Raw genomic sequence first — 25057 nt, 5'->3', positions numbered from 1 at the left:
ACTCCTGGAGTTTACTCAAACTCATGTCCATTGAGTCGGTGATGCCATCCAACCATCTCATTCTCTGTCATCCCCTTCTCCTCCTGCCCTGAATCTTTCCCAGCATCAGGGTCTTTTCCAATGAGTTGGCTGTTTGCATTCGGTGTCCAAAGTATTGGAGCTTCAGCATCAGTCCTTCCAATGAATATTCAGGGTTGATTTCCTTTAGAATTGACTGGTTTGAAGGGGCTTGCCTCGTAGATCAGGTGGTAAAGAATCTGCCTTCAATGCAGGAAATCCACCTGCAATGCAAGAGACCCAGGCTTGATTCCTGGGTCCAGAAGATCCCCTGAAGAAGGAAATGGCAACCAACTCCAGTATTCTTGCCTGGAAAATGCCATGGACAAAGGAACCTGGCGGGCTACAGTCATGGGGTCACAAGAGTCAGACACAACTTAGGGACTAAACCACCACTGGTCTGAACTTGTTGCTGTCCAAGGGACTCTTGAGTCTTCTCCAGAACCACAGTTTAAAAGCATCAATTCTTCAGCACTCAACCTTCTTTATGGTCCAACTCTCATCTCTGTACATGACTACTGGAAAAACCATAGCTTTGACCATATGGACCTTTGTTGGCAAAGTGATGTCTATGCTCTTTAATATGCTCTTTAGGTTTGTCATAGCTTTTCTTCCAAGTGAAACAGAGCAGGACACTGTGTCCCTGCCCACTCCTTCATCATGTTTACCTGCCTTTTGTCTGTGGAAAACTTTAGTCAAAGAATAAGCTTAATCAGAGAAGTGATAAATGTGGAAATAAAAGAAAACAGTCAGAAGAGACTTAAGAATAATGTAGTTGTTAAGCATTATCAAGGACCTTTATCAAGGGCTGTAGATAATATTCTGAGCCATATCCTATGAGCTGTTTTATAGATACTAAAACCCCAGGTGGAGAAGATAACTACATGATGACCAGACTGTATCCAGGACATGAACTGCCACAATTTCAAGGACTGATCACAAAAAAATGAGAACAAATGGATCCTGGAAGTGAAGATTAACTGTGCCTAAAACAATCAAGATGATGCTGGTCAGATCACTGATGACCAATTTGAAGATGACTGTTAGAGCTGTACTGTTTCTGCACATAGTCTCCACCCCACCCCCACTCTGTTTATAAAAGTTCTTACCCCACTGCTTGTGGTGAGAGTCAGCTTTTGGAAAGATGTCTGCCACCCTCTCCCCACCCCAGCTGCCAGCATCTGAAATAAAGCAAACTTTCATTTCCATCAACCTGGCCTATTTAAGCATCTTTTAATTTCATGGCTGCAATCACTGGCCCCAGTGATTTTGGAGCCCAAGAAAATAAAGTCTGTCACTATTTCCATTTTTTCCCCATCTATTGGCCATGAAGTGATGGGACTAGATGCCATGATCTTAGTTTTTTGAATGTTGAGTTTTAAGCCTGCTTTTCACACTTTTTTACCTTCATCTAGAGACTCTTTAGTTCCTCTTTGCTTTCTGCCATTAGGGTGGTGTCATCTGCATATCTCAGATTATTGACATTTTTTCTGGCAATCTTGATTTCAGCTTGAACTTCAGCGAGGTATTTCACATTATGTACTCTGTAAATAAGCAGGGTGGCAATGTACAGCCTTGACATACTCCTTTCCCAATTTGGAACCAGTCCATTGTTCCATGTCCAGTTCTGTTCCTTCTTGACTTGCATACCCATTACTTAGGAGGCAGGTAAGGTCAGTTTTCATTCCAATCCCACAGAAAGGCAATGACAAAGATTGCTCAAATTACCACACAATTGCACTCATCTCACACGCTAGTAAAGTAATGCTCAAAATTCTCCAAGCCTGGCTTCAGCAATACAGGAACCGTGAACTTCCCGATGTTCAAGTTGGTTTTCGAAAAGGCAGAGGAACCAGAGATCAAACTGCCAACATCCACTGGATCATTGAAAAAGCAAGAGAGTTTCAGAAAAACATCTATTTCTGCTTTATTGACTATGCCAAAGCCTTTGACTGTGTGGATCACAATAAACTGTGGAAAATTCTAAAAGAGATGGGAATACGAGACCACCTGACCTGCCTCTTGAGAAACCTGTATGCAGGCCTCAGGAAGCAACAGTTAGATCTGGACATGGAACAACAGGCTGGTTCCAAATTGGAAAAGGAGTACGTCAAGGCTGTATATTGTCGCCCTGCTTATTTAACTTATATGCAGAGTACATCATGAGAAAAGCTAGGCTGGAAGAAGCACAAGCTGGAATCAAGATTGCTGGGAGAAATACAAATAACCTCAGATATGCAGATGACACCACCCTCATGGCAGAAAGAGAAGAACTAAAGAGCCTCTTGATGAAAGTGAAAGAGGAGAGTGAAAAAGTTGGCTTAAAGCTCAACATTGAGAAAACTAAGATCATGGCATCCGGTCCCATCACCTCATGGCAAATAGACAGGGAAACAGTGGCTGACTTTATTTTGGGGGGAGGGGGGGCGGCTCCAAAATCACTGCAGATGGTGACTGCAGCCATGAAATTAAAAGACGCTTACTCCTTGGAAGTAAAGTTATGACCAACCTAGACAGCATATTAAAAAGTGGAGACATTACTTTGTCAACAAAGGTCCGTCTAGTCAAAGCTATGGTTTTTCCAGTAGTCATGTATGGATGTGAGAGTTGGACTATAAAGAAAACTGAGCACCGAAGAACTGCTGCTTTTGAAATGTGGTGTTGGAGAAGACTTTTGAGAGTCCTTTGGACTGCAAGGAGATCCAACCAGTCCATCTTAAAGGAGATCGGTCCTGGGTATTCATTGGAAGGACTGATATTGAAGCTGAAACTCCAATACTTTGGCCACCTGATGTGAAGAGCTGACTCATTTGAAAAGAGCCTGATGCTGGGAAAGATTGAGGGCAGGAGAAGGGGATGACAGAGGATGAGATGGTTCATGGCATCACCAAGTCAATGGACATGAGTTTGGGTAAACGCCAGGAGGTGGTGATGGACACGGAAGCCTGACGTGCTGTGGTTTATAGGGTAGAAAAGAGTCAGACACAACTGAGCAACTGAACTGAACTGAAGGTGCTCTGATATTCCCATCTCTTTAAGAATTTTCCACAGTTTGTTGTGATCCAACAGTCAAAGGCTCGAGCATAGTCAATGAAGCAGATGTTTTTCTGGAATTCTCTTGCTTCTCTATGACCCAAAAGATGTTGACAATTTGATCTCTGGTTCCTCTGTCTTTTCTAAATCCAGCTTGAGTATCTGGAAGTTCTTTGTTCACATACTGCTGAAGCCTAGCTTGAAGGATTTTGAACATTACCATGTTAGCATGTGAAATGAATGCAACTGTGCTATAGTTTGAATATTCTCTGACATTGCCCTTCTTTGGGAATTGAATGAAAACTGACCTTTTCCATTCCTGTGGCCACTGCTGAGTTTTCCAAGTTTACTGATGCATTGAGTACAACTCTTTCACAGCATCATCTTTTAAGATTTTAAATAGTTTACCTGGGATCCCATCACCTCCACTTTGTTTGCAGTAATGCTTCCTAAGGCCCACTTGCCTTCCCACTCCAGGATGTCTGGCTCTAAGTGAGTGACCACACCATAGTGCTTTTCTGGGTCTTTCAGACCTCTTTTATATAGTTCTTCTGTGTATTCTTGCCTTCTCTGCTTCTGCTACATCCATACTGTTTCTGTCCTTATTTTGCCCCAAATAAAACTTAACTCATCACTCTCAGGTTGTGCAGTTTTTAAAGTTGACAGTGGCCAACAATGCCCATTTTCTAGAGGACTGCCTAGCAGAGTGAGCAGGAGCCCTCTGTCCACTGTCACTCACCCCACAAATAGTAATTATTATATCAGCTCAGATTTGCTCCTTCACAGTGAATTGTGGCAGGGTTGTCTCTCATTTTTTTTTTTTTTTTTTAAACAAGTCTAGTAACTTTGGTGTATCTGTAAGGCTTTCCTCACTTCCTTCCTGACAACAGGCCTTTCAGTTGGTCTTTCAGTTACTGATTCTGATTCACCTTCCACCTAAGTGTTCATACACTTTGACCCAAGATGCTATCTATCATCTTTAGACGTTTAAAAAACCAAGGTACAGTTCATTAAACTCTCAGGTTACTCAAGTCATGATTTTCTCACTCTCAACAGTCAAGAATAGAATGAGAAGAAACGCTGACCAAGCAATTTGTCATTGGCCATCAACAAGCCAGAGATCCTAATCCTATTTCACCTCCTCTCCCCATTACCTTTGCCATTTGAACATTAGGTTTTATCCCACAATCTGCCCAACACTTGGGAAGCTACAGAGAAAAAAATGAGATGCTCAAGGTGGGAGAATGGGGTGTTAGTCCCAGAGAGGGCACTACTGAAGTTGGCAAAGACCCCCTACGCACCAGGTGTGTAATTCACGTCATCCTGACGTCTTTCTTTCCTTTAGACCCTTGGCTGTTGTAGCTGGTGAACACATTTGGGCTATACTGGAAGAAAATAATCCAGTCCACCAGTCCATGGAGTCAAAAAGACTTGGGTGCAGTCTTAAACTTCTACCACTTACTGTGACCTTGAACACTTCATTTAATTTCCCTAAGCCTCAGTTTTTACATCTGTAAAATGCAAATCAGTATTTGCCTCCCAGAGTTGTTTTCGATAACATATGGTTTCTCGGCATAAAGTATTTATTAAAGAAACCCTCTTTTACCTGTCTTTATTTTTTGATATGTTAGGGTCTGCTCTGAGGCATCAGTCCCCAACATTTTTTGTCACTAGGGACCGGTTTACTAGAAGACAATTTTTCCCAGGACAGGGGGAGCTCGGCGGTTCAGGCGGCAACGCGAGAAATGGGAAGCGGCTCTGCTTCCACCACTAACCTTTCCTGGCCCTGGAGTTGCGAACTCCTGCTCTAAGATACCTCTGACCCGCCGCCCCAAAGCCCTAGCCCTCGGCGCTTGGCCAGTTTCCCGCAAAGGCAAGACCCGCCCTTCCAGCTCCTGAGCCGAAGCTCCTGCCACAGCCTTCCTGGAACACCTTGGCCTCCGGGTCGGAGCCAACCACCACCGCCTTCTTTCGTCTCCGCCCTCCCCGCCCCCGCGCTGCAGCTGTGGTAGCGTCACTTCCGCCGGAAGGGGCGGGCGAGACCGCGCAGTTGGCGCGAAAGTCGGTTCGCGGTTCGGCAACTTCCGGGTCTGCGTTTGCTTTGGTTGGGGGCCCCGCCGGGTGCGGCGGGTGTGCGCCGGGCTGGCGCCCGACCCCAGCCGCAGTCCCGCGCGCCGCGCGGCCCCCCACTCGCCGCCCGGAGATCCCCAGGCTCCACTGAGGTGAGTAAAGCTCAGAGTGAGCACCCAGCTCCCTCCCCAACTCGCGGGGGTGGGAGGGGTCTTCGACGCCGCCTCTGGCCTTAGGGGCCCTGGATTCCGGACTTTGTAACCGGTTCCCGGACCGGTGGATGGGACACCGGAGAGCTAGTGACTGGGGCTGGACTGATAATCGGACTTTTCCCTGGCAGCTGGGGAGCGGGAGCATCTGGCCTTTTAGGGCCCTGACTTGGATGGCTGGCTTTCATGTTCATATTCAAGTTCGTTTACTGAGGGCTTAACCTATCTCGAGGGCCGCAGATGACCTCAGGGACCTATTCGTTCTGAGCATTCTCAAGCAAAATGAAGTTGAATGACCATCGGCTTAGGAGACTTTAGAGCTCCAGGGCAAAGGTCCTCGATGAATTCAGTTTAGCAACATTAATTTCGTATTTTGATTTACGAAGATTGGTTGTTGTCATCTTTTCCCTTGATTCTGTTCACATTCCACTGTTTCTTACAAACCATAATGTACGAGTTTATGGGCAAGAGCAGAATGTTTGTACTTCGGCATTCTTACCTGCGCAGAAAAGTAGGTGCTTTAAACATTTAACTTTATATGTAATGTGTCTTGCTCTTGTTAATGGTTCCTTTATTTTGGCAGTTCAGAAATGTCCAAAAATGAAAAAGAACCGTTTTTTGTGAAGTTTTTAAAGTCTTCAGACAATTCTGAATGTTTTTTTAAAGCTCTTGAGGTAAGACTACTTGACAATGTCTTGCTGTGAATTCATTTTCTTGTTTCTAGTGTTTTTGACTTAGGCCTTTTATGTCTTAGTCATGGTTATTTTATTTTCATAATAGTTTTACTCTACATTTATAGATATCTCATTGTTAACACACTTTTGATATTAGTATATCATGTATTTTGGGGAGCTTGAAATCTTTAATGACATTTATATTGAAAGTGATGGACATACTATTCTTAGAAATTAAGTAGTTTTCTTTTGTCTACTAACCATAGACCTTTGTGTGTTGAAAAAACTTGAGGCAGTCCTATATTGGTTACACTTCATTTTTTGTTTTTGTTGTTGTTAATTGTTAAAAGTATGTTTATTATATAGTTTTATGTGGGAGGATGTAGGGGTAGTGTCTCCCCTAGTAGCATCACCATGGCCTGAGAAATTGGACCCCAACTCAGACTTATCAATTGGAATCTACTTTTTAACAAGATCTTATGTATGTTTAAGAAACACTTGTAGCAGGTTTGTCTTTAAAGTTCATTCATTCAGCAAATCTGATAAGCACTGTTCAAATACTTGGGATACACAGTGATGAGATGATGAAAGCAGGCAAAGATCCATACTTTCTCAGTTTACATTCTATTCTAGCTATAGGAAATAAACTAGTCAGATATATAAATGTGTAAACTATATAGTATGTTAAAGGTGCAAAGTGCTATGGGAGGAGAAATGTGAAACAAGTTAAAGCATTCCAGAAGATGTTAAGGAAGAAGGGAAGTTTACAATTTATTTTAAATATAGTGTGATATTCTCTGTGGAGAAGTTGATATTTGCAGACACTTGAAGGAGGTGAGATAAATAGCCGTGTGAATATGTGGGGAAGGTTTCAGTTTCAGGCAGAGGAAATAATCATACACAGGCCCTGGGAAGGTGCTTGCAGTGTCTATCCTGCTTTATTGTGGCTGTAGTGTAGTGTGAACAGGAGATGTGGGATAAATGTTAAGGTTTGCTTCAGAGAGTAAGAAAGGACTTCAAAATTTGTTAAGGAAATATTTGAGTGCTTATTGGGAGCCAGGCTATGTTGCCAAACAAGATAGATCATGAAACTTTCATTCTTACAAGGGAGAGAGATAAAAACAGTGTGTATGTATGTATATATAATATTATATATATTATATATGCTAGTATACATATTATTACATCTATGTTATTTTTCTTCATAAAATGGGGAAAGAATATTTTAGAGACATGTGACCAGGAAAAGCATCTCTGAGGAAGTGACATGTGAGCAGATGTGGTTGAAGTGAGATAAGTCAGGTGAAGTCCTGGGGGAAGAATATTCCAGGTAGTGGGAGGAAAAAGCAAAACCTGTAAATGAGGTCATGCTTAGCTTGTTCTAGGCCTGGAAAGAAAGCAGGAGTGGCTAGAGAAGAGTGAGTCAAAGGGATTAGAGGAAGAAGTAACAATATTGTAAAGTAATTAGCCTCCAACTAATAAAAATAAATGAGAAAAAAAAAAGAAGTAAGCATGGGGAGACAGAAACAGGCAAGGGCCAGACTCTGGTCTTGTAGGTGATTGTAAGAAATGAGGATTTTATTCTGAGTGTGGTGGGAAGCTGCTGGAGGTTTTAAGCAGAGTGACATGACCTGATTTGTATTGTTGAAAAGATTCGTAGCTGCTGTGTGGAGAATAGATTTAGGGCAAAGGATGAGAAGGAACCCCTTTGGAGACTCCTGCACAGGCCAAGTGAGAGATGATGGTTCCTTTTGATAGGAAGAAGGCTGGATTTGAGATAGATTTTGAAGATAGAGTTCACAGGACATAAATACAGGTGAATAATTTCATATGCATTATTTTTTTCTTTCAGTCAATAAAAGAGTTCCAATCAGAAGAATATCTTCAGATTATTACAGAAGAAGAGGCATTGAAAATAAAGGAGAATGATAGATCACTGTATATCTGTGACCCCTTTAGTGGTGATGCCTTTGATCATCTCAAAAAGGTTTGCTAATTTTTAGTGTGTTCTTTCAGGTAGTGTTTTTGGTTTGCTTTTGCTGCAGTGGACATAAGTTCTTTACTGGTCATGATGTGTTTTGTAAATTATGACTTGAGAGGAATCTTTTGGTTTTGAAAGACCAGAATAGTATTTTTAAAGGGTAATTATGTTCCAGTAGGCTTTGGTTGGGCTTCCCTGGTGGCTCAGACAGTAAAGAATCCACCTGCTGTGCAGGAGATCTGGGTTTGATCCCTGGGTTGGGAAGATCCCCTGCAGGAGGGCATGGCAACCCACTCCAGTATTCTTGCCTGGAGAATCCCCATGGACAGAGGAGCCTGGCGGGCTACAGTCCATGGAGTCACAAAGAGTCAGGCATGATTGAATGACTAAGCACAGCATAGAACAGACTTTGCTTAATATGTGATTTTTATATTTCAGGGAATTTAACCTCACTTAGTATAATTTAACCCTATAGTAGTGAAGTATTTTTTGATGAAGTTCTAATGTACTTAAACTCAGTTTGATTGTAGAGTAAGAAAAGACTTCCTTGTTTACTTAATGTCTTTACTGTGTGCTCTTGAATTTTAGTACCTGTGCTTTGTATAGGGTATGAAAAATTTTATGCTAAAAGGAAGCATTTTGGGGATGACCATTGCTAATATACCATTGAGCCATCTTATTTCTTTTTGTTGATTCTAGAGTCTACTGACTCATTTCTTTTTTGGTGTCTGGACAAGAGAGAAGCATTGAAATAAAAGTAAACTGGCTATAATTCCATCCAAATTACAAAGAAGTGACTCTTGTTTGAAGGAGAAGAAAATATAGAAGAGTAGCTAGATGCAGTACTATACAGTATATGAAAGGTCTGTGCCCATGTTTGCCAAAAGCATTATTGGTCTTACCCTCCTTTTGGAAATAACACTGCTCGTGAGATAGAATCAATAGCATTGAATACTCAGTTTTCTTATGACTGACCAAAAAGATAGAAATGAACATTTACCCTGTAGACATTTGCATCAGTTATGCTTTGGTAACTTAGGGAACTGTAGGCTTTTTAGTCTGGCCTGGATGTGCTGATGTTGAGCAAGATTGTTACTTCTCTCAGTTAGCAATGAAAGTGATACCTTAGGAGAAGTTTCTGTGGGCCTTCTTTGGAGAAACATTGAGTTGTGAGCAGTGTTTAAAAAGACAAATGTAGAAACTACCTAGGATTATGCTTTTTTGTAGCATAATAGGCATTTTAGAGGGGAATTATTTGGGTTCTTACACTTAACTGCCTCATTGGCTGGGTGCTTCTTTTGAAAAGTAAAGGTAGATGTTTCCTACTTATTATGGCATAAGGCTGTTACTTGTATCCCCTATTGCTAAGATTGTGTTTGTTTCAGAGATTGAAATTTTAATGGCAATTTTGAGTGAGTATAACTTTTGGAGCTAATTTCTTTTGATAGCCTGCATTGTTTGATTTGCTTGTGTGTTAATGTGTGGTGTGTCTGAGAAATTATATAACGTGTGTTTGTTTTTTTAACAATTTGGTGGGTTTTCTGCGGTGATCAACTTCTGTAAAGAATTGGTAAATACAGTATTACAAAATATAGTTTTCTAAAACTGGAAGTCTTTTCCTACTTAATAAACTTTCCTTGATTTTGTAGCTTGGTTGCAGAATTGTTGGTCCTCAAGTAGTCATATTTTGTATGCACCACCAGCGTTGTGTCCCAAGAGCTGAACATCCAGTTTATAACATGGTTATGTCTGATGTAATCGTGTCTTGTACAAGCCTGGAAAAAGACAAAAGGGTAAGTATTGCCATATTGAGTGAAATATCATGGTCAATATATATTTGCACATTTAATTTGTCACTGTGTAGGGGATGTTTTGAAAGACCTTGCATTTGGTGTTTATGACATGTAACAGAGTCTAGATGACATTGTATATCTCTTTTTTTTTTTTTTTTTTTTAATTGGAGGCTCATTACTTTACAATATTGTAGTAGTATTTGCCATACATTGACCTGAGTCAGCCATGGGTGTACATGCATTTCCCATCCTGAACCCCCCTCCACCTCCCTCCCCATCCCATCCCTCAGGGTCGTCCCAGTGCACCAGCCCTGAGCACCCTATCTCGTGCCTCAAACCTGGGCTGGTGATCTGTTTCACGTATGGTAATATACTGTTTCAATGCTATTCTCTCAAATCATCCCACCCTCGCCTTCTCCCACAGAGTCCAAAAGTCTGTTCTTTACATCTGTGTCTCTTTTGCTGTCTTGCATATAGGGTCATCATTACCATCTTTCTAAATTCCTTATATATGCATTAATATACTGTATCGGTGTTTTTCTTTCTGACTTACTTCACTCTGTATAATAGGCTCCAGTTTCATCCACCTCATTAGAACTGATTCAAATGCATTCTTTTAAAATCTGAGTAATATTCCATTGTGTATATGTACCACAGCTTTCTTATCCATTCATCTGCTGATGGACATCTAGGTTGCTTCCATGTCCTGGCTATTGTAAACAGTGCTGCAGTGAACATTGGGGTACACGTGTCTCTTTCAGTTCTGGTTACCTCAGTGTGTATGCTCAACAGTGGGATTGCTGGGTCATATGGCAGTTCTATTTCCAGTTTTTTAAGGAATCTCCACACTGTTCTCCATAGTGGCTGTACTAGTTTGCATTCCCACCAACAGTATAAGAGGGTTCCCTTTTCTCCACACCCTCTCCAGCATTTATTGTTTGTAGACTTTTGGATAGCAGCCATTCTGACCTTCCTGAGATGGTACCTCATAGTGGTTTTGACTTGCATTTCTCTGATAATGAGTGATATTGAGCATCTTTTCATGTGTTTGTTAGCCATCTGTATGTCTTCTTTGGAGAAATGTCTGTTTAGTTCTTTGGCCCATTTTTTGATTGGGTCGTTTATTTTTCTGGAATTGAACTGCATGAGCTGCTTGTATATTTTTGAGATTAATCCTTTGTCAGTTGCTTCATTTGCTATTCTCCCATTCTGAAGGCTGTTTTTTCACCTTGCTTGTAGTTTCCTTTGTTGTGTAAAAGCTTAAGTTTCATTAGGTCCCATTTGTTTATTTTTGCTTTTATTTCCATTACTCTGGGAGGTGGATCATAGAGGATCCTGCTGTGATTTATGTCAGAGTGTTTTGCCTATGTTTTCCTCTAGGAGTTTTATAGTTTCTGGTCTTACATTTAGATCTTTAATCCATTTTGAGTTTATTTTTGTGTATGGTGTTAGAAAGTGTTCTAGTTTCATTCCTTTACATGTAATTGACCAGTTTTCCCATACGTATACAATGGAGACTATCTTTTCTCCATTGTAGTGAGTGATTTATCTCTGGACTTTCTATTTTGTTCCATTGATCTATATTTCTGTCTTTGTGTCAGGACCATACTGTCTTGATGACGGTAGCTTTGTAGTATAGTCTGAACTCAGGCAAGTTAATTCCTCCAGTTCTGTTCTTCTTTCTCAAGATTGCTTTGGCTATTCGAGGTTTTTTTGTATTTCCATACAAATTTTGAAATTATTTGTTCTAGTTCTCTGAAAAATACCGTTGGTAGCTTGATAGCAATTACATTGGATCTATAGATTGCTTTGGGTAATACACTCATTTTCACTATTATTGATTCTTCTAATCCATGAACATGGTATACTTCTCCATCTATTTGTGTCATCTTTGATTTCTTTCATCAGTGTTTTATAGTTTTCTATATATAGGTCTTTTGTTTCTTTAGGTAGATTTATTCCTAAGTATTTTATTCTTTTGTTGCAATGGTGAATGGAATTGTTTCCTTAATTTCTCTTTCTGTTTTCTCATTGTTAGTATATAGGAATGCAGGGGATTTCAGTGTGTTAATTTTACATCCTCCAACTTTACTGTATTCACTGATTAGCTCTAGTAATTTTCTGGTGGGGGTTTTCTATGTAGAGGATCATGTCATCTTCAAACAGTGAGAGTTTTACTTCTTTTTCCAATCTGGATTCCTTTTATTCCTTTTTCTTCTCTGATTGCTATGGCTAAAACTTCCAAAACCGTTGAATAGTAGTGGTGAGAGTGGACACCCTTGTCTCGTTCCTTTCTTTAAGGGAAATGCTGTCAGTTTTTCACCATTGAGGGTAATGTTTGCTGTGGGCTTATCATATATGGCTTTTATTATGTTGAGATATGTTCCTTCTGTGCTTGCTTTCTGAAGCAAGCATAAATGGATGTTGAATTTTGTCAAAGGCTTCTCTTCAAAATTGAAAGCAGTGGACTCTTTCATTGCAAACTGACTACTTAAAGTTTTTTGTTTTGATTTAAAAAGGAAACTCACTTTTTTCTCTGTATAATCAATGAGTTTGTCTTTGAGTCACTTTTTTCCACCATAGTTAATCTTTTAAAAAAGGATTCTGAGATTTACATTTATTTTTTTATATATTCTATATGTAATTTGTGTATTTTTAAGTATGTGCATCAGTTCAGTTCAGTCACTCAGTTGTGTCCAACTCTTTGTGACCCCATGGACTGCAGCACACCAGGCCTCCCTGTCCATCACCAACTCCCGGTATTTACCCAAAACTCATGTCCGTTGAATCGGTGATGCCATCCAACCATTTCATCCTCTGTTGTCCCCTTCTCCTTCTGCCTTCAATCTCTCCCAGCATCAGGGTCTTTTCAAATGAGTTAGCTCTTCGCATCAGGTGGCCAACGTATTGGAGTTTCAGCTTCAACATCAGTCCTTCATAGTATATTAAAATATATAGTGTTCACTGTAGAAGCAAGATAATTAAATTCATGGAGTTGCAAAAGATAAACATAGGAAAATAATGTGCATAAAGGTAATTCTAAAATTTATACTTTATCTTCTAAAAAGTAACTTCATGAATATTTAACTTGTAGTGATGAGAAATATTTGTGTGTTCAAGCTAACAACAACAAACAATGTTTATGGGACAGTGTATTTAAAAATGGAAGAAATATTGTTTGTTTCTGTATTAATAATTTTCTTTTGGGGCTACAGGAAGAAGTTCATAAATATGTACAAATGATGGGTGGACGCGTATACAGAGACCTTAACATATCAGTAACTCACCTTATTGCCGGAGAAGTTGGTAGTAAAAAATACTTAGTTGCTGCAAACCTAAAGAAACCTATTTTGCTTCCTTCTTGGATAAAAACACTTTGGGAGAAGTCACAGGAGAAGTAAGAGATATTTTAGATATTTTCTAGATTTGAATAAATGTTATCATTTTGGCATATTATGGGTTTTCATAGGGGAGTTTTTATGGTATCCCCTATGGATTTGTTATTTTGGGACAAAAATTGGATCATTACTCTTTTCTCCAATGAAAACAAAAGATAATCTATAAGTTCTTATTATCAAGATATAAGTTGTTAGGTAGACTGGGCTATGGACTTAGCATTAGCTACAAGATAAGAAATTCTTTGATAATAAAATTGTTTTCAGCAGTGAACAATGATAGAATAGTTGAGAGAATCTGTGTGGCAACTGTAACTTTTATGTTGCATTAGCCTTCAATACCATGCCCTCATGTTAGGATGGAGAATAAATTTTAGCCACTTTGGTATTTGTGTTTCCTCCCAAAAGGGACGTATTTAAGGTTGAATGTAAACATATATAAGCCATTCGCTGAGATGTAATTATTCAGTAAATGTTAATTTAACCCATTTTATGTACCTGTCCTGAGCTAGGCATTAGATATAACTGGAGAGCAAAACAAGACAGCATCCCTGGCCTCATAGAGCTTAGAGCCTATTTCAAAAGATAGAATTGAGTTTCCCTTAGAATTAGATTAACACTCAATAAGTATTTAGTTACCACTGTTTAAGTAGACATTTTCCAGTCTTCCTTTCAGCACCATCTAGCATATTTTAAACATGTCTCTATGTTGGCATCCCCATTCCTAGCCTGTTTGATCAGCACATTTGCCTACCAGGGCAGCAGAATGATGGTATTTTTGTTGGCATTCTGCTGAAAATCTTTGCTTATTATTTGTATAGTATAGCGAAAGGATTAAAAGTCTGTTTTTCTAGTAGGCAACCAAAGACCCTTTGAGTTTTTAGTTAGAAGTTTAGACTTATAAGTTTGGAAAATGCACTTCTTTGACTGGCATGGATTTATAGTTACTGAAATATATATATATTTTCCCTTAAAACAGTTTTATTTGAAACTCTGAAGCATTAATTTTCTTAGAGACATGGTTTGAGCTAGATGAGCAGTTAATATAATTTTAAGTGTGCTTGTCAGTTTCCCTTAATATTGATTAAATTCCTAAAAAATGAAGAAAGCATTAGTGTTATTTCTGTTGTTTGTCATTCTTCAGATAAAATTTAAACTGTCTGGTGTTTTGATATCTTAATTTATGGGTTTTTGTTTGTTTTTTTTTTTTGGTTCATTTTCCCCAGGAAAATAGCTAGATATACTGATATAAACATGGAAGACTTCAAGTGTCCTATTTTTCTTGGTTGCATAATCTGTGTGACTGGCTTGTGTACCTTAGACAGGAAATCGGTTCAGCAGCTCACAGTAAAGCATGGAGGACAGTACATGGGACAATTGAAAATGAATGAGTGTACACATCTCATTGTGCAAGAACCAAAAGGTAAAACTGTTTCACAAATAGATGAATGCAATATTTTCTAGTATTCATCATTTTGAGATCATTCTAGAATACCTTTTACTTCTGATATTTCATAAACATGCACATTTCTTTTTTCTTGCAAAGATAGTTTTGTTTATAATCTAGAAAAATTACAGACTGGTCCAGATCATTGAATAAATATTAAAGAATAAGAATTTCCAGGGGTGTTTTATCTAAACTTATTGCCTGGTCTTTTGGGTTTTTTTCTTTTTTTTTTAAGTCCCCACACAGCCACCCAGTACTCGAAAGATGAAAGATTTAGATGAGTTTAACACAAAAGCTGATGTTTTTTTATCTAATGGTAATTTTAATAAAATAATTTTATTTATTTATTTATTTTTGGCTCTACTGGTTCTTTGTTGATGCACAGGCTTTTCTCGAGTTGCAGCAAGTAAGGGCTGCTTTCTAGTTGGAGTGGCTTCTCTAGTTAACTGGCATGGGGTCCAGGGTATGTGGGCTTTAGTAGTTGCAGTTCCCGGGCTCTAGAGCATAGGCTTAATAGTTATGGTTCACAGGTTTAGTTGCTTCACAGCATGTGGGATCTTCCTGGACTAGGGATTGAACCTGTGTCTCCTGCATTGGCAGGTAGATTCTTCACCACGAGCCATCTGGAAAGCCCTCTAATAGTGAGTTTTAAAGGCTTGGCCTCATTTTTAATTGAATGAGTTAACCTTACTGAGTAAACTACAAGTTTTAACTTGAAGATACACCTTGAAGAACATGGAACTGCTAAAAGAAAAATATATTACCAGGAAAAGGGGTTCCTTAAAATGCAATTAATTTTGGCATTCTATAACCATTATAACTATTCTGGAGAATATTTTTACCAGTTGTTTTAAAATATATAAAAGTTGATGAGAACAGAATTTTATTAACATTTTTACTGTCTCTTTTTACCTACACATAGACATCAGAGTTGCTTTTTTCTTCCTAGGTGTGATTGTGAACAACTTTAATTGAAAAAAAAATTGTTTTTATGTTTTATATTAGAAATATGTATTTTGAAACTACTTTCCAAAATGTTTTATTGTATCATGTCACCTTTGTTTCCATCTAAGCTTATTCATCCTCGTATATCTCTATAAATTATAAATATAGTTATCCCTTAACCCGTATTCCTTATAGTATGAAACTGAGGGTCAGAATCTCCTGAGCAGTAAATGCTCTAGATAGAACGGCTTCTTCAGGGGGTCAGAGCAATTTAAATACTTGTATTAAGTAGGAGTTAAAGTATATATACACATAAATATATCTGTGTATATATACACAGTAATTAGTTTAAAATGAAAAGCATAAAACCACTTAATTCTGTGAGTTATCCACATGTTACAGATTAAGAAGCTGGTTTAAAGAATTTAAATGATCGAAGCTATACTCAGAAATATTACTTCAGTTACCCCACTAATGCCTTCTGTCTGCAGTTTTGTAAAACATAAACCCCCTCACATAGCATGTGTATTTACACAACACACAGAAAATATAATTGGATAGTAACCTAATATATTGCCTTTTAATACACTGTATAGCATACTGTTTAAAAGTAAGAGTAATTGCTGGTAATTTTCATTTTGTTTCAGGTGAATTTTTTTCATAAGCTTTCATATAAATATTTCTGCAAAGATAGATTCTAATGGCTTGCATTTCTCTCTTTTTTATTTGACATGATAGGTCAAAAATATGAATGTGCCAAAAGATGGAATGTACACTGTGTGACCACACAATGGTTTTTTGACAGTGTTGAGAAAGGTTTTTGTCAGGATGAATCCATGTACAAGACAGAGCCTAGATCAGAAACAAAGAGTATGCCTGATACTTCAACTCCTACTGGCCAGATCAACACAATTGACAGTAAGTCTCTTTGGGATTAAACAGTCATTTTTAAGACAGTTTTCTGTGTAAGAATTGATTTGTTAATAGGATCGATGAGATACAGTAGGGAATTCTTATCTTTTCCTGCTTTGTTTCCAGGTATAATTGTATAATAAAATAACCAAATTATATTTAAAAAGTCCAGAACTTCTGCTATTTCATTTTCTAATGAATACCTACTTTCTTTCATATCCTTATATAATGCACAAGATGGTTAAAGAAATTAAGAATATTAATAAAGACTTAAAATTAGAGAATTAAGTTTATAAAACTTGACTGGCATGTGGATATTAGTCACATTTCTTTATTAGTTTGCCACAGTTGTTATAGATCATCTATATTCATATAAAATTTAAAAACCATTTCTGTTTTGGAAGTACCATATATACTTGTTGTTGGCAATATAACAAATGTTACCAATTTTTTTTCAAATATAACCTTCCTGGACCTTGAAGTCAGCAACTTCAGATTTTTATTGGAAGCCAGTCACTATTAAGAGAATATATTAAGTATATTTTCATTAAAATGAACCTTAATTAGATTCATTTTCCGTTTTCATACTTGACCCCCAAGATTTCATTAAAACCATTTGAATTTTACTTTAGAAATTGTTCATGGCTCTTGTGGTATAAGAAAAGTTTATCTATAGGAAAATATGTAATCAGTTATTTTATTTCCATAAATTTATGCATCTTTGTTTTTAATATGTAGGTCGTACTCTTTCAGATGTCAGCCATATTTCCAACATCAATGCAAGCTGCATAAATGAATCAGTATGTAATTCAGTTAGTAGCAAACTGGAACCTACAGTTGAAAATCTGGAAAATTTGGATATCAGTGCATTTCAGGCACCTGAAGATTTATTAGATGGTTGTCGGGTATGTCTTTATTATGCAAAGCACTAAGTGATAATACATGTTGGTACTTGTAGCTTCACTCTGAAGACCCTTCAGAGTTGGGCTTGCTCCTTACCTACAGAAGCCCACCACTCAAGCTAAGCAGATGCACTCATTAGGCCATGTTTGTCTTTTAGCTATTAGGGTCTCTTTGCGTGGGATGTACCTTCATTTGTCATCCATTAAAGTTCATATCATTTTTCAAATCTTCTTTGAACCCTCCTAACTGCCTTAATCTTCCCATGTACTGTGGGGTTTTTTTGACTGCATTGGGTCTTCATTGCTGTGCTCAGGCGTTCTCTGATTGCTTCGAGCACGGGCTGTGCTTCATTGTAGCATAGCCCCTGTAGCACAGGGGTTCAGTGTTTGGGGTGAATAGAGTTGCTCACTCTGTGGCATGTGGATCTTTCTAGACCAGGGATCGAATCCCTGTCCCCTGCATTAGCAGTATGGATTCGTAACCACTGGACCCCCAGGGAAGTCCCATCTACTGTATTTTGAGATCATTTAGTTTTTGAACCACTTAATGGATTTTTATTTATAACTGTCAGGTATTGTTTATAATAAGTGAGACACTGTGCTAATTATTTCATATACATGTTAGTATGTCATATATAATCCCATATAATTCCCACAAATAACTCTAAAATGGATATTATTGAGGCTGAAACTCAGAGGATTAAAGTTCTTGTCCAGAATCTCACAGACAGTAAGTAACTAGCCATCTATTTCAAGCCTGTATTTCTAAAGATTAGGTATACCACTTTATTTACTATCTCTTGGGCTATTTAATTTTTTAGTGTCTTGAGTAACTGACTAATAAATGCCTTGATGGGAACATCATATATATCTTTTAGAACTAAATACTTAGTATATTTCTTGCTTGTAGAATGAATAGGTTATGCACTGATGTGCAGAGTAGCAAAGACTTAACTTTCTTTTTTTATTCTTCAGAATATTGGGCAAATTACTTTCCTTTCTATACTTTTAAAACTTAACAGTTTATTAACGGAATAGGAGGTGTCATGCAATCTTTTATCTACACTCTACTAATTGTGGATGTGACTTAATTATTCTTATAGGAAATGTATGATTACGCATTTTTTGTTAAAATGTAATCTAGTGATGGAGGTTATTTAGTTTGGAATATAAATGCAGTTTGGAATAGATTAAGACATTTTTTAAAGATCCATTTTATAAAATAGAGATGAAGAAGATAAAATATAGTAATATTGATTGAATTGGTTTCAGTTCAGTTCAGTTGCTCACTCATGTTCGACTCTCTGCGTCCCCACGGACCGCAAAATGCCAAGCCTCCCTGTCCATCACCAACTCCTGGAGTTTACCCAAACTCATGTCCATTGAGTCAGTGATGCCATCCAGTCATCTCATCGTCTGTCATCCCCTTCTCCTCCTGCCTTCAATCTTTCCCAGCATCAGGGTCTTTTCCAGTGAGTCAGCTCTTCGTATCAGGTGGCCAAAGTTTTGGAGTTTCAGCTTCAACATCAGTTCTTCCAGTGAACACTCAGGACTGATCTCTTTAGGATGGACTGGTTGGATCTCCTTGAAGTCCAAAGGACTCTCAAAAGTCTTTTCCAACACCACATTTCAAAAGCATCAATTCTTTGGCGCTCAGCTTTCTTTATAGTCCAACTCTCACATCCATACATGACTACTGGAAAAACCATAGCCTTGACTAGACAGACCTTTGTTGACAAAGTGATGTCTCTACTTTTTAATATGCTGTCTAGGTTGGTCATAACTTTACTTCCAAGGAGTAAGCGTCTTTTAATTTCATGGCTGCGGTCACCATCTGCAGTGATTTTGGAGCCGCCCCCCCTCCCCCCAAAATAAAGTCAGCCACTGTTTCCCTGTCTATTTGCCATGAAGGGGTGGAAACGGATGCCATGATCTTAGTTTTCTGAATGTTGAGCTTTAAGCCAACTTTTTCACTCTCCTCTTTCACTTTCATTAAGAGTCTCTTTAGTTCTTCTCTTTCTGCCATAAGGGTGGTATCATCTGCATATCTGAGGTTATTGATATTTCTCCTGGCAATCTTGATTCCAGGTTGTGTTTCATACAGCCCAGTGTGAAAGTGCTGCAGTCGATATGTACTCTGTCATGATGTACTCTGCATATAAGTTAAATAAGCAAAATACAGCCTTGATGTACTCCCTTTTCCTGTTTGGAAGCAGTCTGTTTTTCCATGTCCAGTTCTAACTTGCTTCCTGACCTGCATACAGGTTTCTCAAGAGGCAGGTCAGGTGGTCTGGTATTCCCATCTCTTTTAGAATTTTCCACAGTTTATTGTGAGCCACACAGTCAAAGGCTTTGGCATAGTCAATAAAACAGAAATAGATGTTTTTCTGGAACTCTCTTCTTTTTCGATGATCGAGCATGTGTTGGCAATTTGATCTCTGGTTCCTCTGCCTTTTCTAAAAACCAGCTTGACAATCTGTAGATTCAATGCAATCCCTATCAAGCTACCAATGGTATTTTTCACAGAACTAGAACAAATAATTTCACAATTTGTATGGAAATACAAAAAACCTCGAATAGCCAAAGTAATCTTGAGAAAGAAGAATGGAACTGGAGGAATCAACCTGCCTGACTTCAGACTCTACTACAAAGCCACAGTCATCAAGACAGTATGGTACTGGCACAAAGACAGAAATATAGATCAATGGAACAGAATAGAAAGCCCAGAGATAAATCCATGCACCTATGGACACCTTATCTTTGACAAAGGAGGCAAGGATATACAATGGAAAAAAGACAACCTCTTTAACAAGTGGTGCTGGGAAAACTGGTCAACCACTTGTAAAAGAATGAAACTAGAACACTTTCTGACACCATACACAAAAATAAACTCAAAATGGATTAAAGATCTAAATGTAAGACCAGAAACTATAAAACTCCTAGAAGAGAACATAGGCAAAACACTCTCCGACATAAATCACAGCAAGATCCTCTATGACCCACCTCCCAGAATATTGGAAATAAAAGCAAAACTAAACAAATGGGACCTAATGAAACTTAAAAGCTTTTGCACTACAAAGGAAACTGTATGTAAGGTGAAAAGACAGCCCCCAGATTGGGAGAAAATAATAGCAAATGAAGAAACAGACAAAGGATTAATCTCAAAAATATACAAGCAACTCTTGAAGCTCAATTCCAGAAAAATAAATGACCCAATCAAAAAATGGGCCAAAGAACTAAACAGACATTTCTCCAAAGAAGACATACAGATGGCTAACAAACACATGAAAAGATGCTCAACATCACTCATTATTAGAGAAATGCAAATCAAAACCACAATGAGGTACCATTACACGCCAGTCAGGATGGCTGCTATCCAAAAGTCTATAAGCAATAAATGCTGGTGAGGGTGTGGAGAAAAGGGAACCCTCTTACACTGTTGGTGGGAATGCAAACTAGTACAGCCGCTATGGAAAACAGTGTGGAGATTTCTTAAAAAACTGGAAATAGAACTGCCATATGACCCAGCAATCCCACTTCTGGGCATACACACTGAGGAAACCAGATCTGAAAGAAACACGTGCACCCCAATGTTCATCGCAGCACTGTTTACAATAGCCAGGACATGGAAGCAACCTAGATGCCCATCAGCAGATGAATGGATAAGGAAGCTGTGGTACATATACACCATGGAATATTACTCAGTCGTTAAAAACAATTCATTTGAACCAGTCCTAATGAGATGGATGAAACTGGAGCCCCTTATACAGAGTGAAGTAAGCCGGAAAGATAAAGAACATTACAGCATACTAACACATATATATGGAATTTAGAAAGATGGTAACGATAACCCTATATGCAAAACAGAAAAAGAGACACAGAAATACAGAACAGACTTTTGAACTCTGTGGGAGAATGTGAGGGTGGGATATTTCAAAAGAACAGCATGTATACTATCTATGGTGAAACAGATCACCAGCCCAGGTGGGATGCATGAGACAAGTGCTCGGGCCTGGTGCACTGGGAAGACCCAGAGGAATCGGGTGGAGAGGGAGGTGGGAGGGGGGATCGGGATGGGGAATACGTGTAACTCTATGGCTGATTCATATCAATGTATGACAAAACCCACTGAAATGTTGTGAAGTAATTAGCCTCCAACTAATGAAAAAAAAAAAAGAGAAACAAACAAAAAAAATAAATAAAACCAGCTTGAACATCAGGAAGTTCACGGTTCACGTATTGTTGAAGCCTGGCTTGGAGAATTTTGAGCATTACTTTGCTAGCGTGTGAGATGAGTGCAATTGTGTGGTAGTTTGAGCATTCTTTGGGATTGCCTTTCTTTGGGATTAGAATGAAAACTGACCTTTTCCAGTCCTGTGGCCACTGCTGAGTTTTCCAAATTTGGTGGCATATCGACTGCAGCACTTTCACAGCATCATCTTTTAGGATTTGAAATAGCTCAACGGAATTCCATCACCTCCAATTGCTTTGATTGTAGTGATGCTTTCTAAGGCCCATTTGACTTCACATTCCAGGATGTTTGGCTCTAGGTGGGTGGTCACACCATCATGATTATCTGGGTTGTGAAGATCTTTTTTGTACTGTTCTTCTGTGTATTCTTGCTACCTCTTCTTAATATCTTGTGCTTCTGTTAGGTCCATACCATTTCTGTCCTTTATCAAACCCATCTTTGCATGAAATGTTCCCTTGGTATCTCTAATTTTCTTGAAGAGATCTCTAGTATTTCCCATTCTATTGTTTTCCTCTGTTTCTTTGCACTGATCACTGAGGAAGGCTTTCTTCTCTCTCCTTGCTCTACTTTGGAACTCTGCATTCAAATGGGTATATCTTTCCTTTTCTCCTTTGCTTTTCACTTGTTTTCTTTTCTCAGCTATTTGTAAGGCCTCCTCAGTCATTTTGCTCTTTTGCATTTCTTTTTCTTGGGGATGGTCTTAATCCCTTTCTCCTGTACAGTTTCAGGAACCTCCATCCATAGTTCATCAGGCACTCTGTCTATCAGATCTAGTCCCTTAAATCTATTTCTCACTTCCACTGTATAATCAGAAGGGATTTGATTTAGGTCATACCTGAATGGTCTACTGGTTTTCCCTACTTTCTTCAATTTTATTCTGAATTTGGCAATAAGGAGTTCATGATCTGAGCCACAGTCAGCTCCTGGTCTTGTTTTGCTGACTGTATAGAGCTTCTCCATCTTTGGCTGCAAAGAATATAATCAATCTGAATTTCGGTGTTGACAGTCTGGTGATGTCCATGTGTAGAGTCTTCTCTTGTGTTGTTGGAAGAGAGTTTTTACTATGACCAGTGCGTTAACTTGGCAAAACTCTAATAGCCTTTGCCCTGCTTCATTCTGTACTCCAAGGCCAAATTTGCCCATTATTCCAGGTATTTTCTTGACTTCCTACTTTTGCATTCCAGTCCCCTATAATGAAAAGGATATTGTTTTGGGGTGTTAGTTCTAGAAGGTCTTGTAGGTCTTCATAGAACTGTTCAGCATCAGGTTCTTCAGCATTACTGGTCGGGGCATAGACTTGGATTACTATGACATTGAATGGTTTATGTTGGAAATAAACTGAGATCTTTCTGTCATTTTTGAGATTGCATCCAAGTACTGCACTTCAGACACTTTTGTTGAATATAATGGCTATGCCATTTCTTCTAAGGGATTCTTGCCCACAGTAGTAGATATAATGGTCATCTGAGTTAAATTCACCCATTCCAGCCCATTTTAGTTCGCTGATTCCTAAAATATCGACATTCACTCTTGCCGTCTCCTGTTTGACCACTTCCAGTTTGCCTTGATTCACTGACCTGACATTCCAGGTTCCTATGCAATATTGTTGTTTACAGCATCAGACCTTGCTTTTGTCACCAGTCACATCCACAACTGGGTGTTGTTTTTGCTTTGGCTCCCTCTCTTCATTCTTTCTGGAGTTATTTCTCCACTCATCTCCAGTAGCATTTTGGATGCCTACTGACTTGGGGAGTTCATCTTTCAGTGTCCTTTTTGCCTTTTCATACTGTTCATGGGGTTCTCAAGGCAAGAATACTGAAGTGGTTTGCCATTCCCTTCTCCAGTGGACCACATTTTGTCAGAAATTGGTTTACACACATACATACATATATATATATATATAAAACCCTGTCTTTGCCACAAAAAACATAGGTGGTGGTGGTTGTTCAGTCACTAAGTTGTCTGACTCTGTGACCTCATGGACTGCAGCACACCAGGTTCCCTTGTTCTTCATTATCTCCTGGAGTTTGTTCAGATCCATGTCCATTAAGTCAGTGATGCTATCCAACCAGCTCGTCCTCTGCTGCCCCTTTTCCTTCTCTTCAGTCTTTCCCAGAATCAGGGTCTTTTCCAGTGATTCAGTTCTTCTCATCAGGTGGCCAAAGTATTGGAGCTTCAGCAACAGTCCTTCCGATGAATATTCAGAGTTGATTTCCCTTAGGATTGACTGATTTGATCTCCTTGCAGTCCATGGGGTTCTCAAGAGTCTTCTCCAGCACCACAATTTGAAATCATCAGTTCTTTGGTGCTAAAGTTTCTTAATGGTCCAACTCTCATATCCATACATGACTGCTGGAAAAACCATAGCTTTGACTATGCGCACCATTGTGGGTAAAGTGATATTTCTGCTTTTTAATACACTGTCTAGGTTTGTCATAGCTTTCCTTCCAAGGAGTAAGTGTCTTTTAATTTCATGGCTTCAATCACTCTCAACAGTGATTTTGGAGCCCAAGAAAATAAAATTTTCACTGTTTCCATTGTTTCCCCATCTGTTTATTATGAAGTGCTGGGACCAGGTGCAATTATCGTAATTTTTTGAACATTGAGTTTCATGTTGACTTTTTCACTCTCCTGTTTTACTTTCATTAAGAAGCTTTTTAGTTTCTCTTCATTTTTTGCCATTAGAGTGGTGTCATCTGCATATCTGAGGTTGATATTTCTCCCGGCAGTTTTGATTCCAATTTCTGATTCATCCAATCTGGCATGCTTTCCTGGTGACTCAAAAGGTAAAAATACCTGCTTGCAATGTGGGAGACCCAGGTTCGATCCCTGGGTCAGAAAGATCCCCTGGAGAAATGGCAGTCCACTAGAGTATTCTTGCCTGGAAGATACCATGGACAGAGGAGCCTGATGGGCTACAGTCCAAAGGGTCAGACAGGACTGAGCAGCTAACAAATTCATTTATTCACTCTGCATATATATGTGTACATCAGTTCAGTTCAGTCACTCAGTCGTGTCTGACTCTTTGCAACCCCATGGACTGCAGCACGCCAGGCTTCCCTGTCCATCACCAACTCCCGGAGCTTGCTCAAGCTCATTCCATCAAGTTGGTGATGCCATCCAACCATCTCATCCTCTGTCGTCCCCTTCTCCTCCTACCCTCAATCTTTTCCAGCATCAGGGTCTTTTCAAATAAGTCAGCTCTTTGCATCAAGTGGCCAAAGTATTGGAGTTTCAGCTTCACCATCAGTCCTTCTAGTGAATATTCAGGACTGATTTCCTTTAGGATTGACTGATTGGATCTCCTTGCAGTCCAAGGAACTCTCAAGAGTCTTCTCCAACACCACAGTTCAAAAGCATCAGTTCGTCGGTGCTCAGCTTTCTTAT

At 38.9% G+C, this 25057-nt stretch overlaps 1 protein-coding gene across 3 annotated transcripts in view; it reads left to right on the top strand.

Annotated features, from left to right (window-relative positions):
• Positions 1 to 5214: 5214 nt before the first annotated feature.
• Positions 5215 to 25057, top strand: part of TOPBP1 (DNA topoisomerase II binding protein 1) — a 75420-nt gene continuing 55577 nt past the window's right edge. The window contains exons 1-8 of one of the 3 annotated variants that reach the window (XR_009697040.1): positions 5215 to 5312; positions 5953 to 6043; positions 7896 to 8030; positions 9674 to 9817; positions 13033 to 13214; positions 14439 to 14635; positions 16343 to 16522; positions 17255 to 17421. Coding sequence is in view for 2 of the 3 variants with exons in the window: in XM_061167618.1 (XP_061023601.1) it covers positions 5960 to 6043; positions 7896 to 8030; positions 9674 to 9817; positions 13033 to 13214; positions 14439 to 14635; positions 16343 to 16522; positions 17255 to 17421 (1089 nt within the window). In the remaining variant the exon portion in view is untranslated. Of the gene's footprint in view, positions 5313 to 5952; positions 6044 to 7895; positions 8031 to 8723; positions 8888 to 9673; positions 9818 to 13032; positions 13215 to 14438; positions 14636 to 16342; positions 16523 to 17254; positions 17422 to 25057 lie in introns of those variants that run through there. The other 2 variants (XM_061167618.1, XM_061167619.1) reach the window with 2 other exon arrangements.

Source organism: Dama dama, chromosome 19, assembly GCF_033118175.1.
Source record: "Dama dama isolate Ldn47 chromosome 19, ASM3311817v1, whole genome shotgun sequence".
Lineage (NCBI taxonomy): Eukaryota > Metazoa > Chordata > Mammalia > Artiodactyla > Cervidae > Dama > Dama dama.
Note: the sequence above shows the minus strand (reverse complement) of the source record. Positions and strands in the feature narration are given on the sequence as shown.